Genomic DNA, 15,758 nt, shown 5'->3' on the forward strand with positions numbered 1-15,758 from the left:
TATATGATGTAGGGTTAATGGCGTCTCCATAAAGCCACAAGGTGCCTTTGGGTGTTGCTTTATGAGGGGACAACTGCCTATAGAGAAGGGTTAATTGTATTTGTTGGTCCTCCTGTTACTACAGAGGAGGTGGCGCATTGTCAGAGGTGTGAGGCTGGGGATACAGCTGCCCACAGGGAGGGTGCAGAGAGACAGGTAAATATTGAGGGAGGGGAGAGATGAGGGCAGGAGGGAGGGAAGGGACCCACGCATGCACACAGTGACTGTCCCTGCCTCCCCCCCCACACACACACATCCAGGGACCTCTCATCATTGTGGGTCCCTCCTCCCCTGTACAGGGAGACCCTCCTCATAAGCTAGGGTGCAGCGCACACCCCCACATTGCACGCTCACTACACATAGAATAGGGGAGGGTGCATATAACATTGGGTATTACACATCACACCGCACATGCCTCCTCACACACGGCTTCTGTACTGTCAGGATCACAGCTTTTAATTAAGCATCCCCCCTAACACCCCTCCCTCTGCTTCTCTCCCCCTCCCTCCTCTTGGAAGCCAGAGAAGAAGCAAAGAAAAGCGGAGGGGGAACAAAGGCGGGGGGCAAGAAAAGAGGGGAGACAGTCTGAGGAAGAGGAGAGGGGCACTGGGCACTAGACTGCAGAAGAGCTGCCAGGTGAAGGACTGGGCATCCTCATTGCTGAGACTACAGAGAGCATTGTGCATGGAGCCTACAAGCTGAGACAGCTGGAGACCAGTGCAGAGACAGCAGCAGAGACAGGTGCTGTCTGTCCGTCAGTGCGGAGAGCGTCTGGCACCTGCTGACTACAGACATGGGCAGTGGGTAAGATAGTGAGGGCACCAATCTCCTGCCTACAACCCTCCAGGGGCTAACACTTCCCACCGCATCCCATTCCCATTTTATTTGTTATCGATATCATTGCACTCACTTTATATTATCGGCATATGGGGCCCATGCTTTTGACCATTGCTGGGTCCTGACCTTGCTCTGTTTTTGGAGGATATTTCAAGTCTGGGTCCTATATCCACCAATACACTTCTGATATTTTGTATATTTTTGAACAATCTGGTTATTTTTGTGTAATAGTCTTTCATTATCATCAGGATATTCCATCGATGTGCACTGAGTTAACCGGGTGGACATTTTCCCTACATCCAGGATCTTGTTTTTGAGCGACCTCCTCTTTTTCATAAAAGGAGCCTATTTCTATTAGTAGCTTCTTATGTACATTCATGTTGCCCGGTACACCTTCTGTCTACTAGTGCCTCATATGTTTGGGGGGGCTCTGCCCCCTACATTTCCATTTTCATCCATTTGCACCCTCAAACCATGAAGCCTTTGGAGAAATTTTTAAAGAAGCAGAGCTCCCATCTGTCAGGTCCCAGAAATTTACACCGTAGGCAAAGTGTGTCCAAAATTTTGCCCTCATTTTTGCGTGATACCCCGGGAGATTCCTCTAGTGGTGAAAAAGTTGAAGAAGACCCATCTGGAGCTCCACAACCTTCTCATGACTGCTTAGAGCTGCCTGATGGACTACGCTCCCCACTCTCCTTCTCATCTGATGAACTGTCACCTTCAGAGCCTTTGACACCACCGCCAGGTTCTGTTGGATGGTCCCTTACCCCTCCCGGACCACTTCTTGCCCCGGATACTCCAGAATCCCTCTTGGGCAGAGTACTGGACCAGTTACTGACTGCACCTAGACTGAGCGATGCAGCTGGTAAGTAAAGGGTTAAAGCTCAAAATGGATGATGTATACATTGGATGGTACAAATGATACTTTATGTCTGGACCATGAATAATGGAATTTCCAGAAATGTGGACTAATCTTGACACATAGAGGATTAGTGAACATGTTCTGCATATTATATAGTGATGATGTCTTGTTTTTTATGAAGCCGGTGATTCATGTTGTGTGTCACAAACTGGTATATGACGTCCTGTAGGAAATAACAATACCTGTTTTGTAGCCCATGTATCTAGGGAAGGTTAGAGACTTATGGGTGTATAGGTTCCTAGCTATATTGAGTCTTAGTATAATTTTTAAGTTCAGACATGTAGAGGAACACAAATACATGGAAAACATACACTGTCCCCATAGATGCTGACCTGTAATGGGGTAGTGATGGTCACTATGACTGATATATTACTGCGCACTGAACCAACATGGCCTACTGCAAGAAGTCAGTCTGATATAGTGTTAAAAGGTTCAGAACAATCTGCCATGTAAAGGGAAGGTGATAATTGGTGTCTACTGCCAAATTCCAGACTGGAACACTATTTGTCCAATAGACAGATCCATTTTGCTGTTTTTGTGAGTCCCACAGATTTTGTATAGAGCAGCTGAGCACATGTTCACCCAAAGCTCCATTCAAAGGCATCCTTGCTGGAGTCAGGCAGCTGGGGGAAAGTGTTGAGCAGGGTCCCCAGTTCTACCAATCGTGGGGGTGCCAATGGTCATACCCCCACGGATCTATCATATTTCTCAAATCAAGTGGACAGGTGATATATGTTTTTAAAATGAAATATCCCTCTTTTAAATTAGGGATGTTATTCAGTCCAAAGAGTCTTATGCTTATGTGTCGAGACTTATGATGACTACAGGAAAATCCCCTTCTTGACAACTTTTCATGGTTAAAATTTACTTAATGGGAACCTGTCACCAGTTTTTTAACTTATAAACCATACCTATTACCTCTAATAGAATGTAAATGAGGTTCCTGCATCCTCTTCATACTTTCAGAGGTGCCCCTGCACACCTCCAAAACAGTACATGTCCTGCACTGCAAGCAAATTGTGTGGTCTGGTCTGATGGGCGTACCAAGATCGAGCTGAGCGCAACCTTGGTCCCTTCATGACCAACAGAGAAAAGAGAAACCAAGCGCACTACCATATAAAAAATACCTCAATAAAGTAGGGGGGCAAAGTCAGTGGTAAATACTGTAAGACATGACCAAGAGAGAACCTTGGTCCCTTCAAACGCCGCCTCTTCTATCTGGGTGGAAGTAGATAACGTCTGTCTTCCACACATTACTTGAAGTCTGCACAGTGGAATCGGTGACGTGTACAGGCGCGCCTCACTCTGCCATATTGATCATCCACAGCTACAGTTTTTTTTTTCAGATAAACTTTGTTTTCCTCACCCTCCACAGGTTCAATTCTAAGGCCGGGGTCACACTTGCGAGTGTGATGTGAGAAACTCGCGCATCAATACCCGGCACTGCCGCCGGCACTCGGGACCAGAGTGTGAGGCTGCATGGAAATACATGTAGCCGCACGCTCCGGTCCCGAGTGCCGGTGGCAGCGCCGGGTATTGATGCGCGAGTTTCTCACATCACACTCGCAAGTGTGACACCGGCCTAAGTCTATACCACTGCTCCTTGTGTCTATTATTATCTGGAGTGCTGATATCACATTGAAAGCGCTGCAGCCAATCAGTGAGCTAAAGCGGTTCTGAGTGACTCGTACCATCAACTTGAGCAGAGCCGCTGAGCTCCGTTATTGGCTACAGAGCTGAAAACAATAACAAACATTGGGAGCAGAGGTAGAGACTCAGTGATGGACCCGGGGAGGGTGAGTAAAACTCAGCTTTTTTTTATTTCACAAACTACAGCAGGGAGAGCAGAGTCTTCCAAAACCAAAAAACCTCTGTAATTATGAAAATGCTTATTTCTAGCCATACACACTGTGAGTTACATGACAGATTGCTTAAAAAAGGTATTGACCGTCATGCAAGGACTACCAGCCGGAAATTATACTGAACCTGTCACCGGGGTTTCCCCTGGCCATCACCTTTAAGGCCTCTTTTACAACATACTAGTGCTGTTAAAAAGTCCCCAATCCAGTCTGCAGATCCTCAAAAGACCTTTCATTATACTCACAGACGGCACGGTCCCGTCCAATGGGCGTATCCTACATCATCCACCTGGTGTCCCCCATCGGGCCCCTGCGCAGGCGCAAAGTACTGTACTGTGCATGCGCCAGCTTCTGGGTCATCGGCGCTCTATGGCCTTTCCTGGAACAGTACTTTGCTCTGTCCTCCATCCACATGAAGCAGGGAAGGAGGACAGCGATTAAAGGAAGAGAGGAAGCATCAGATCAAAACCAGAGACTCCCATCGGACGGGACCGTACAATATGTATTTCCAATTTCCTAATTGGGACATAGATTTTTTTTTATTTTCTGTAATGAAGAATAATAGTAAAAACTTGGATTAGGCTAAAATAGCCCCCCAAAAGCTGGTAATCATTATTACTATTAGACAATGACTGCCATTTAACAATCTAATAAAAAATCTATGAATGAGATTACTCAGATCAATGACTGGTATTAGAATTAGGGGTTCTTGTGATTTTCATGGGTAATATTATCATTAGCGCTTATGAATGGTCCCCATTGACAATTTCTAGTTGAAACTCACAATTCATCCATTACACGATGAAGAAACGTAAGGGGTTGTCTCATGTTTCCGTCTTCAGGAGCCCAGCTCTCCCCAGCCTTGTGGCTTCCTACTTGGCATGGAACGGTGCGCTCCTGAAGATTGACAGTTCGGGATGGTGGCATGGTACGAACTGTGCACGTTACCAGGGCAGCTTTGTAGTGATCTGGCTAGCTTCAGAGCAGCCCTTACAAGCTCTATAGCAAAAAGCTTGCAGGTGTTTACTCCTTATCTAGGAGACCTGACACCTCAATTTGGTAACAAACTGTACACTACAGAATTAAAAATCCCTTTGCTCTTGAGAACAATAGATAAATTGCAAAGCTCCTTTTTTTACAAGCATTTTGCAATTTTACCCATATAATAAAATGAGACAATCCCTTTAAAGGTGTTTTTTTTTAATCACCTATCCTAAGGATAAGACAATAATTTCAGGTTTGTGGTGGTCCTGCTGATCAGCCGATTAAAGGTGCAATCCCTCCCTGGTGAACACCCACGTTGATAAACGTTCCCATGGATAAGCCATCAATATAAACGTCCTGGAAAACTCTTTTCATTCTCTTGTATAACCTATAATCATAGATGATTTTACTCTTTTGGTGTGTTGGTGGGTTATTTCGGAGTTTCAGAGAGACTCATCAGTAATCCCTTGGATCTGTTGGGTGGTGTCAAAGCACGATGACTTCCATTAATTAATCAATGTGAACAGAGCTTTACTACATTGCCTGTAAATGAAAATATATTTACAGTCAGGGTTGTAAGTATAGTGGTTACCCACAGGCAGTGGCGTAACTACAAAGTTATGGGCCCCGGTGCGAACTTCCAAATGGGGCCCCCCCCCTACCTCCGTGACGCCCCCCCACCCCCTTCCCCTAGATACGCCTCGGACTGTTGCAGGAATCTCCTGCACTGCAACATGGTGTTGGGTGCCAGCACAGCCCGCACAGTGGTATATCCAGCACAGCCCGCACAGTGGTATATCCAGCACAGCCCGCACAGTGGTATATCCAGCACAGCCCGCACAGTGGTATATCCAGCACAGCCCGCACAGTGGTATATCCAGCACAGCCCGCACAGTGGTATATCCAGCACAGCCCGCACAGTGGTATATACAGCACAGCCCGCACAGTGGTATGTACAGCACAGCCCGCACAGTGGTATATACAGCACAGCCCGCACAGGGGTAAATACAGCACAGCCCGCACAGGGGTATATACAGCACAGCCCGCACAGGGGTATATACAGCACAGCCCGCACAGGGGTATATCCAGCACAGCCCGCACAGGGGTATATACAGCACAGCCCGCACAGGGGTATATACAGCACAGCCCGCACAGGGGTATATCCAGCACAGCCCACACAGGGGTATATACAGCACAGCCCGCACAGGGGTATATACAGCACAGCCCGCACAGGGGTATATACAGCAGAGCCCGCACAGTGGTATATACAGCACAGCCCGCACAGTGGTATATACAGCACAGCCCGCACAGTGGTATATCCAGCACAGCCCGCACAGGGGTATATAGAGCACAGCCCGCACAGGGGTATATACAGCACAGCCCGCACAGGGGTATATACAGCAGAGCCCGCACAGGGGTATATACAGCAGAGCCCGCACAGGGGTATATACAGCACAGCCAGCACAGGGGTATATAGAGCAGAGCCCGCACAGGGGTATATACAGCACAGCCCGCACAGGGGTATATACAGCACAGCCCGCACAGGGGTATATACAGCACAGCCCGCACAGGGGTATATAGAGCACAGCCCGCACAGGGGTATATAGAGCACAGCCCGCACAGGGGTATATACAGCAGAGCCCGCACAGGGGTATATACAGCACAGCCAGCACAGGGGTATATACAGCACAGCCGGCACAGGGGTATATACAGCACAGCCCGCACAGTGGTATATACAGCAGAGCCAGCACAGGGGTATATAGAGCACAGCCCGCACAGGGGTATATAGAGCAGAGCCCACACAGGGGTATATACAGCAGAGCCCGCACAGGGGTATATACAGCAGAGCCCACACAGGGGTATATACAGCAGAGCCCGCACAGGGGTATATGCAGCACAGCCAGCACAGGGGTATATAGAGCACAGCCAGCACAGGGGTATATAGAGCACAGCCAGCACAGGGGTATATAGAGCACAGCCCGCATCTCATCTCCCCCCCCCCCGATAATGGCCCCACAGTCCGGTGAAAAAGAAAAAAAAAACCTCTCCTCACCTTTCCTTTTGCCCGCGCTGCTCCTGGTGGCTGCAGTCTGCCCAGGACACTGCAGGTGCGCGATGATATGACATCATCGCGCACCCGCAGTGTACTGTCAGAGGCAGAGCGGGGAATGATGGGAGAGGGAGCGTCAGGTGACGCTCTCCTCCATCATTGCATTGAACTATACCGGTGTCATAGACGCCGGTATAGTTAAATGCGGAGGCGGCGGCGGCGGCGGCGGCGGGGGGGAGAGGAACAGTGCAGCGGCCCACTACTGGCATCGGCTCTTCTGGCATTTGCCAGAAGTGCCCGATGTCCAGCCCGGCCCTGCCCTGACCTGCCGGCCCGGGGCCCCTGACCTGCGGGGCCCGGTCGCAATGGCGACCGCTGCGACCGCGGTCGTTACGCCCCTGCCCACAGGATCACTTGGTCTAACTATGACGGGTCTAGTAATATTGCTGTAGTGGAAATCAATTTCCTGTGAACTTCCAGAGCTATAATTTAAAGAGTTAACCAGTGGCTACTAGACTCTTCTGGTGCATCTTATCCAGGGGAAACATCCAGCCTTGTCGGAGTAGTCTCAGTAGACATGACTATGGGGTGGATTATGATGAAATTTGCAGGGTCCGCTAACCAAAATCTCACATTTGATTATATCTGTTCCGATTTTTCATATAAAAATAGGCAAAGATGACATTGGAGAGAAAAATCCTGAGAATAATATCTGGCAAAATGAAACATTGACCTGCAGGGACCACAGCGTCCGTGGCTTGTGTCGTTAAAAATTAAAAATAAAAATTGCATTATCCCTTTATGTCCTTGAAGAAGACCTGTTACCTATGACATGTCTGCTTTAGTACAGAACAGTATTTTATATAATACAAATATTCTGTAGCATTTTCTTCCAATTCTTGGTTGTGCTGTTCCTCCAGTTTTTCCACTAGAATCTTTATGCAAACTCAGTTGGGGGTTGTGATATTGTCCAATCAGTGTTGACAGTGTAGGGACACACTCCTTTGACAAGGAGAATAATAACACCCACTTGTCAAACTGTTAATACATTAGATGCTCCAAAATAGTTATTTTTTAGGGAACATATTTACTAAAGCAGACATATCAGAAGAGATTACAGCTCCTCATCAAGGGTTTTCTCTTCAAGGCGACCCGTGCACATATGCTACTTTTGGGAGTATGAACATCATAGAGAGGAGTTTACTACACTGCACTTTGGTAAAATCAGCTTTTTGCTGAGGGTGCTGAATTGGTGACTCCTATTTGAGATAACAGTTTAATGAGGTTGTGTCATCTCTCTTCTGGAGCACAACACTCCCCTGCCTCCCAGCTTCCTGCTTGCTAGTCCTGGTAGTTGCAGTAATGTCGTTCTTCCACCAGGGGGAGTGATATTACGTCTGAAGGCAATAAAGGAGATCTCTTTACCAGGTATCACAAACCACACAACACACTTCACACTCCAGGCCGCCAGGGGGAGCTATGCTCCTATCTATTAGGGCACTCCTCACAGTTGGGTAAAACTGGTGGTTTGGCATAGGAAGTTAGTCAGAGTCAGGAGTCAGAGGCAGAGAGAAGCTGGCTGGAGTGAGCTCCAGTCAGATCCAGACTGCGGTCTGAGGAGGACGAGCGTCCTTGGAGCTGCGCCTGCCCCACGTGCGGCAGCATCCAAAGAAAGAGACATTGAAGGGATTTGTGTTGCAGTGAGTGAGAAAGGAAGTCATAGCAAAAAGGAGAGGAAACCAGAAGGAGTTCTGCCCTGCGAAAGGCTGCCTCCTTCTGAGGCGCAGTAACCCGGTAGCCAGAACACAGAGGAAGTAAGGATCTCTACGCTTTACTTCAGAGACTGGCAGGACAGTTAATTCTACGTTGGCTGCCCGACCTTATACCGAGGAGGCACAGTGGCAACTTGTGGGGGCCGGGGCGTAGTAGAGTCCCTGTAAAAAGCCTTAGGCCACCAGTCATACGGGTTTGTCCTATCCTATCCATCAGGGGGACAGAGAGAAAGAGACTTAACATCCAGAATAGTTGTGAGGACCTTACCGAGAAGCTCAGCAGGGAGGTACTACAACACACAGGCGCTAGAGGAAGGCTACTGATTTCCACCTGGATAAGGGGACTCTGGATTTGCCTTCGGACCGGCCGGACTCTTGCCTACCCTGTGGTCCATACCCTGGACTGGGGACACTGAAGCCTTCAGTAAAGGTAAAGAGACTGTAACCTTGTGTTCTCCTTTATTCACTGCACCTTACATCCTTCACCATCTACAATCTACACTAAGGGAAGCCCTGGGGATACACTTCACCTGTGGGAAGGTATACCATCTATCTGCCATAACATCACCCCAGCGGACCCCTAAGCAGCGTCGGTCACCCTGACCGAATACCACAGGTGGCGTCACAAATATTATCCCTTTAAAGACCTTTCCCCCAATTATCAACGGACGTCCCTAGGGCCACGGACCGGGTCAGCCACCGTGACATCCCCCCTTGAGAACCGAAGGGCCTGGCTCCGAGTACCCCATTGCCCTACTGGGGGCGCTCCACTAGTGGCAGAGCGTTCCCAGGGCATCATTGCTGCTGACCTGAACTGTGTTGCAAGCAGGGGCAGTTTTCAATCTGCAGCATCAGAAGTGCTCAGAGACCCTGAGGATGGCCGGATCGGGAGCTATCGGTGTACTCCAGCGATCTGGCCTGCTTCAGAGAAGCACATAAGCTTTATCAGAGGAAAGCCCAACGACTGTTCGGACACTGCTACTAGACTGCAGCGGTGGCCAGTAACCTAGGTAATGGGCGGTAACAATCAAATTAAAAAATATTCTGTTCTTCAGAGTGATTGTACAATCCCTTTGCAATTTTAACCCCTAAAGAATGAAAATAGCCCATAAATGGCTCATGCGCACAGTAATTCCATTGGCTTAAGAACAGTGTACTCTGGAATCTTTCAGATTCTGTATAATAGCAATATAGGAACTCCTATAGAAAACAAAAATTGTGGGGAAAAACAGATGAAACAAAATGCCAATTTACCATCAAATAATTCTCACTGGCACAACTCCATGCAGGTGTTAATGTGAATGTGTAATCTTTCGGTGATGCCTTGACTGGTTTAGCACGCTGGTGTCAGTGCTTCTCGTTTATATGGAGGGCTAAGAGTGATATTTTTAGGTCTGATTAAAACACAGATGCTAAGCCTAGTAACCAGAACTGGATAAGTAAGAAATGATAGGATTGATGTCTGTCAATGTAAGCTGTGGGTTGCGTAACTCTGCTTTTAAATTATTTCACCTGCTCTTGATGGGGATTTACTGCTCCTGGTGTTGTCACCATTCAGACTATGGCCTCATTCAGACGTCCGATTATCTCACGTATGAGAATAACTTACCGATTACTTTGATCAGGGTTTGATCAGAAACTGGTCCCAGTGCCATCCGTTCATCTCGTATGTGGAGAAAAAAAAGTTCCTCCACATTCTCCTATGTGACAGTCAATGAAAACAAACATTTGAGTGCGGTCCGATTTTTTTCACGGACCCATAGCCTTGCATTGCTGATTTTGAGTTGATCCTCGGATCAAAATCAGACAAGTCTTCGTGATTTTCCGTAGATCGCTTGGTCTGTGAAAAATCACGGACATGTGAATGACCCCATAGACCATCACACGTGCGAATGATATCAGTAAAAACCACCGATAGCACTTGTATGCGAAAATTGGACATTTGCATGAGGCCTTAGGACAGACCTGTGGCTCATGATATGTGACTCGCGGCTGCCTGCCAACTTGGTGCATTAGCACTAGGTTTAGCAAACAGAGGAGCAGGTCTCCAGATGGTGACTTTTGTGAGTAACCCCTCACAGAAGAGCAGATCTGGATGAGCAGATACTGTCACCGGGGTTGGAGAGATAAATACTAAACTGAACATAGGATGATACTGCCAGATAGAGGGGGGCTAGAAGCTGGATGTGATAGTGTGGTGGGAATGCTTGATGCAAGAATACTGATGTTGATAAGGTGGGAACCCCTGGATCTAGGTATGTTGCCTCAGTGTTATTTATTTGTGGAAGCTTTGACTGTCATTATACCGATAATGGGGGCTCTGGGTGTCACTACTGTGAGCTTCTTTTAACCGTTTCAGGCTTCGAAAGCTGAGAAGCGGCTAATAAGTGACATGACCATTCTTCTGGTGGCTTCTGTTTGGAAACCGCCCAGTAGTCTAGATATACAGTTAAAAAACCGCCAGTGGCAAAGACACACTAAAGAAAAGGCGCTGCTAGCATTTTCCTGAAGCATCTTCCGCTTCAAAAACTCAGCGGCTGCATCGGGGTATAAAATACGTCACGTACACACACCCTAGGGCTACATTCCCAAGGTGAGTTTTGACGTTGCAGATTTTCTGCACATATTAGCTAAATTAGGCTGTGTTTTTTCTTCATTGCATTTGTGAGTGCATTTTTAACATGATTTTTATTGTGTTTTTGACCCTGCAGTTTTTGTCTCTTTTTGGTATGTCATGTTTTATATAAAGCTGCTTTGTTTTTGATACTTGCTGGTATTTGGCTTTGACAACTTTATTTATACATTCAGTGTCAGACTGGGCTGACAAGGGCCCACCAGTAACATAGAATCTAAAGACCTACTGTTGATTAATTTCTCTGTAAATATTAAATCAAGTGTATTAGTACTGCTTTTATCAGCATTCCTTGACATGGACCCACCTGGGAATTCTCCTACCCTCCGGTGGGCCAGTCCAAGGTGGGATACAGTCATGTATTGATTAAATGTTTTTAGTGTGTTTCTGCAGCAAATGCTTATGAATTTTTTTACCTGCGGATGTTCCACATCTGATGTGATTCCAGCGTACTCACAAGAGAAATTGTCATGTTGTCGATTGCAATAAGGCAGCATAAAAACAAGCACAGTGGTCATGAGATTTCTAGAAATTCCATTCACTTTGCTGGAAATGTAATATGCTGTGTTTTTTGTTCAGAAAAAATACAGTGTCAAAAATTCACCAAAAACTCATTGTGGGAACTTAACTTAAGACATCTCTAGTTATATGATATTTCTGGTTGTAGCAAGGTATAAAGGATTTGGAGGAAAACTTCAGGCAAAACTCATGAACTGAGATTTGTTCAAACTACTTTTCACCCCACAGGCTTACTCGCTAGTTATTAAAGATCTAGCAAGTATCTCCACTCCATACCACCTTCTGTTTAGAAAGATGATAATCTATAACAGTATGCATTTACTTTCCTCACTGACATAGCTCTATCATATTCCCCAGTGCTTTACAGACATCATCACTGTCCCCATTGGGGCTCACAATCTAAATCCCTATCAGTATGTCTTTGGAGTGTTGGAGGGAGTTAGAGAACCTGGAGGAAACCCACGCAAACACGGGGAGAACATACAAACTCCTTGAAGATGTTGTCCTTGGTGGCATTTGAACCAAGGACACCAGCATAAATTAGAAACAGAGATAACCACTGAGCCACTGTGCTATAAGAGGCTACCTTTCACCAGATAGGTTAATTAATGGTGTTTTCAGTATATATCGTATATACTTGTGTATAAGCCGAGATCTTAAGCACACATTTTTGTGCTGAAAAAGCCCCCCTCGGCTTATACACGAGTCATTGTCCAGAAAGCTGGCGGGCGAGCGGCGGAGCAGCTGCAGAATCCGGTGGCTGTGACATCATACTCACCCTCCTCGCGCGGTCGCTGCACGTCCCTGTATCTCTGTTGTCCCGGCGCCGGCAGCACTCCTCTCCTCTGCTCAGCGGTCACGTGGTACCGATCATTAAAGTAATGAATATGTATTTGTCTCCACTCCCATAGGCGTGGAGCACATATTCATTACTTTAATGAGTGGTACCATGTGACCGCTGAGCAGAGGAGAGCTGCCGGCGCCGGGACAACAGAGATGGAGGGACATGCAGCGACCGCATGCGAAGAGGGTGAGTATGACGGGGGAGGACGTGGAGCCATGCATAGAAGGGGGAGGACGCGGAGCCATGCATAGAAGGGTGAGGACACCGAGCCATGCATAGAAGGGGGAGGACGCTGAGCCATGCATAGAAGGGGTGGACGGGGAGGACGCCGAGTCATGCATACAAGGGGGAGGACGCCGAGTCATGTATACAAGGGGGAGGACGTCGAGCCATGCATACAAGTGGGAGGACGTCGAGCCATGCATACAAGTGGGAGGACGCCGAGCCATGCATACAAGGGGGAGGAAGAGGGAGAACACTGAGCCATGCATACAACTAGGAGACCGGGGGAGCTACACATAGCAGGACAGGGATGAGGGGACAATGCATGCCCGGCTTATACTCGAGTCAATAAGCTTACCCAGTTTTCCGTGGCAAAATTAGGTGCCTCGACTTATACTCGGGTCGGCTTATACTCGAGTATGTATGGTAGGTGGAATTTTTCATGTGTATAGCTAATTGACTTGAAGGCCGATGCGGCACCTAAAGATCTGAATAAGGGCAAAGTCACAAATCCGTCGGTTGCGGTCCAAGTGCAGACCGTGATGCACAGACTTTTTGTGGGTTTCCTGACACAAACTTGACAGCCTCATATATGCCTATGAGGCAGTTGAGTTAACGACAAGGGACTTGAGCCATCACACACGGACTTGTTAATGCAGCCTTAGGCCACGCTCACACTTTCAGTATTTGGTCATTATTTTACCTCAGTATTTGAAGGCCACGTTCACACGTTCAATATTTGGTCAGTTTTTTACCTCAGTATTTATAAGCCAAAACCAGGAGTGGGTGATAAATACAGAAGTGGTGACGTGTTTCTGTTATACTTTTCCTCTAATTGTTCGTCACCTGGTTTTGGCTTACAAATACTGATGTAAAATACTGACCAAATACTAAACGTGTGAACATGGCCTATGGCTAAAAATGGCTGTACACATTTGATAACAGTAGGTTGGTGGTTGAATAACCTTTGAATTAACAGTTTCACAACAGCCATACACAATTTTGTCCATTTTTGACAATGAGATTCTGGTAACATTCTTTAAGAAAAATGATTCTAGACTGGCGAATATCAGTCAAGTTCCCACGGTACCAAAAACATGGAGACTTCTCTGCTGCGTAAATGCTTCCAGAAAATCTGCTACATTTTTATTATTAATCTCATGCACGCGCTGCAAAATATATCCACAATGTAAATTGACAGGAGCTGTGGATTTCACATGTACGTGGGAGTTTCACTCTTTTCTAAGCAAAAAGGAGAAATGTTCGTCTTCCCCCCACACTGTATATTCGCTGCAGTTATTACTGCTGGACCTCGACTCTAGAGGTCTGCAGAAAATATGTGGGAACACTCATTGTTAAATTTCCCTTGATGAATGAAATTTGTGAATATTATCGCTCTTGCTAAATTCTGAATTAATGTATATCTAACAAGGGGAATGTGTCACTGGGTTTTTGCTACACCATCTGAGAGCCAGTGAAATAAATAGAGTCTGAAGGGCCCAGTTGCAAAATTTGAACCTGGGCCCCCACGTGCATGTTGGTCAGATGTATGGGCCCTTGTAATGTTCTAGATCCTATAAAGACATTTGTGTTTGCTCCTATGTAATAATGCCCCCCAATCTGTAATAATGTCTCCATCCTGTAATAATATGCCTATCCTGGACCCGTTCCTGTTTTAATGTCCCCCATCCTGGACCCCTTCCTGAAATAATGTCCCCCATCCTGGGCCCCTTTATGGTATGTCTCCCATCCTGGGCCCCTTCCTGTTACAATGCCTCCCATCCTGGACCTCTTCCTGAAATAACGTCCCCCATCCTGGGCCCCTTCCTGGTATGTCTCCCATCCTGGAACCCCTTCCTGTTACAATGCCTCCCATCCTGGACCCCTTCCTGAAATAACGTCCCCCATCCTAGGCCCCTTCCTGGTATGTCTCCCATCCTGGGACCCCTTTCACTAATAATTTTTTTCCGTTCTGCTGCTCTTCTCTAATATACATTAAAAAAATTAAACGATTCTTCTTACTTTCCCCCACTACCGCGACATGCAGCATGCTCCTCCATAACTGGTGCAGAGGCTGACAGCTGATTCTGACTTGCCCGCCACATGGTCGGGACATGATGCTGTGTGCTACCTGTGACAGGCATGCCGACATCAAGTGCTCTAATACATTTCAATGAATGTGTGTCCTCAGATGCGCATCCTGCTATTGTCAGTGAGTCCTCCTCCCATGGACTTGGTCACGGTCGCACCCTCTGCGACAGCAACTGTTACGCCCCTGCCGAGTGTAGTATGATGTAGGGGCTGAAATCAATTCCAGCATAGCATAACATACTGGGCTGCTTAAGGCAGCTTTGATAAAATCCCTGTTTTATCTACCCTGAATCTACAATGTATAACTCCTCCCCCACCACTGATTGGCAGATTTCTGCCTATGCACAGTGTAAACAGAAAATTGCCAATCAGCTGTGGTGGGCGGGGTTATACAGAGCTCATGAATATGGAGGACTACATGGCAGCAAGTTTACTAGTCCTCTAGTGATAATCCCTGCTATAAGGTATGGGCCTCAGTGGTTGTTCCCCCCATCGATCTGGCAGTTGTAACCTATACTTTGGATATGTAAGACTTAGGTTAGGGTGATCCTGGTCATGTGGCCAAAGTTCTGATTGTGCTGCCGTTACAATGCAACAATGGATATATGCAATTGTATATTTTTTATGTCTGCCATTAATTTCCATTGTAAACAAACAAGTATAAGAATTACGTCATGTTTTTCTTCCTGCATATACTTGTATTGACAGGCATAGACAACTAGACTTTTCAATACAACTGAGTCAACGGACGAGCAACGAATTTTGACCAAAAGAGCTTTCTTTTATCATATGTCTAGCTAATGAAAGAAAGAAAGAAGTTTGCCAGCATCCATGTAAGATCAGGAGAGTCCTTTATTTGGGCTCCATTACAGAAAATATACCCCGTCTTTCTCAAGTGACAAAGACCCCTGTGCAGACTGATATGTTGTGGATTTTCCATGAGCCCAAACAAAGAACTTTCCTCCTTTTCAATGGCTGCTGGCAAAC

At 46.8% G+C, this 15,758-nt stretch overlaps 1 protein-coding gene across 1 annotated transcript in view; it reads left to right on the forward strand.

Moving 5' to 3' along the window:
• Positions 1-460: 460 nt before the first annotated feature.
• Positions 461-15,758, forward strand: part of RAPGEFL1 (Rap guanine nucleotide exchange factor like 1) — an 80,823-nt gene continuing 65,525 nt past the window's right edge. Inside the window, exon 1 of the mRNA XM_077252385.1 lies at positions 461-1,741. Within this exon, the coding sequence (XP_077108500.1) occupies positions 1,351-1,741 (391 nt within the window). The 5' untranslated portion in view covers positions 461-1,350. The remainder of the gene's footprint in view (positions 1,742-15,758) is intronic.

Source organism: Ranitomeya variabilis, chromosome 4 (assembly GCF_051348905.1).
Source record: "Ranitomeya variabilis isolate aRanVar5 chromosome 4, aRanVar5.hap1, whole genome shotgun sequence".
Lineage (NCBI taxonomy): Eukaryota > Metazoa > Chordata > Amphibia > Anura > Dendrobatidae > Ranitomeya > Ranitomeya variabilis.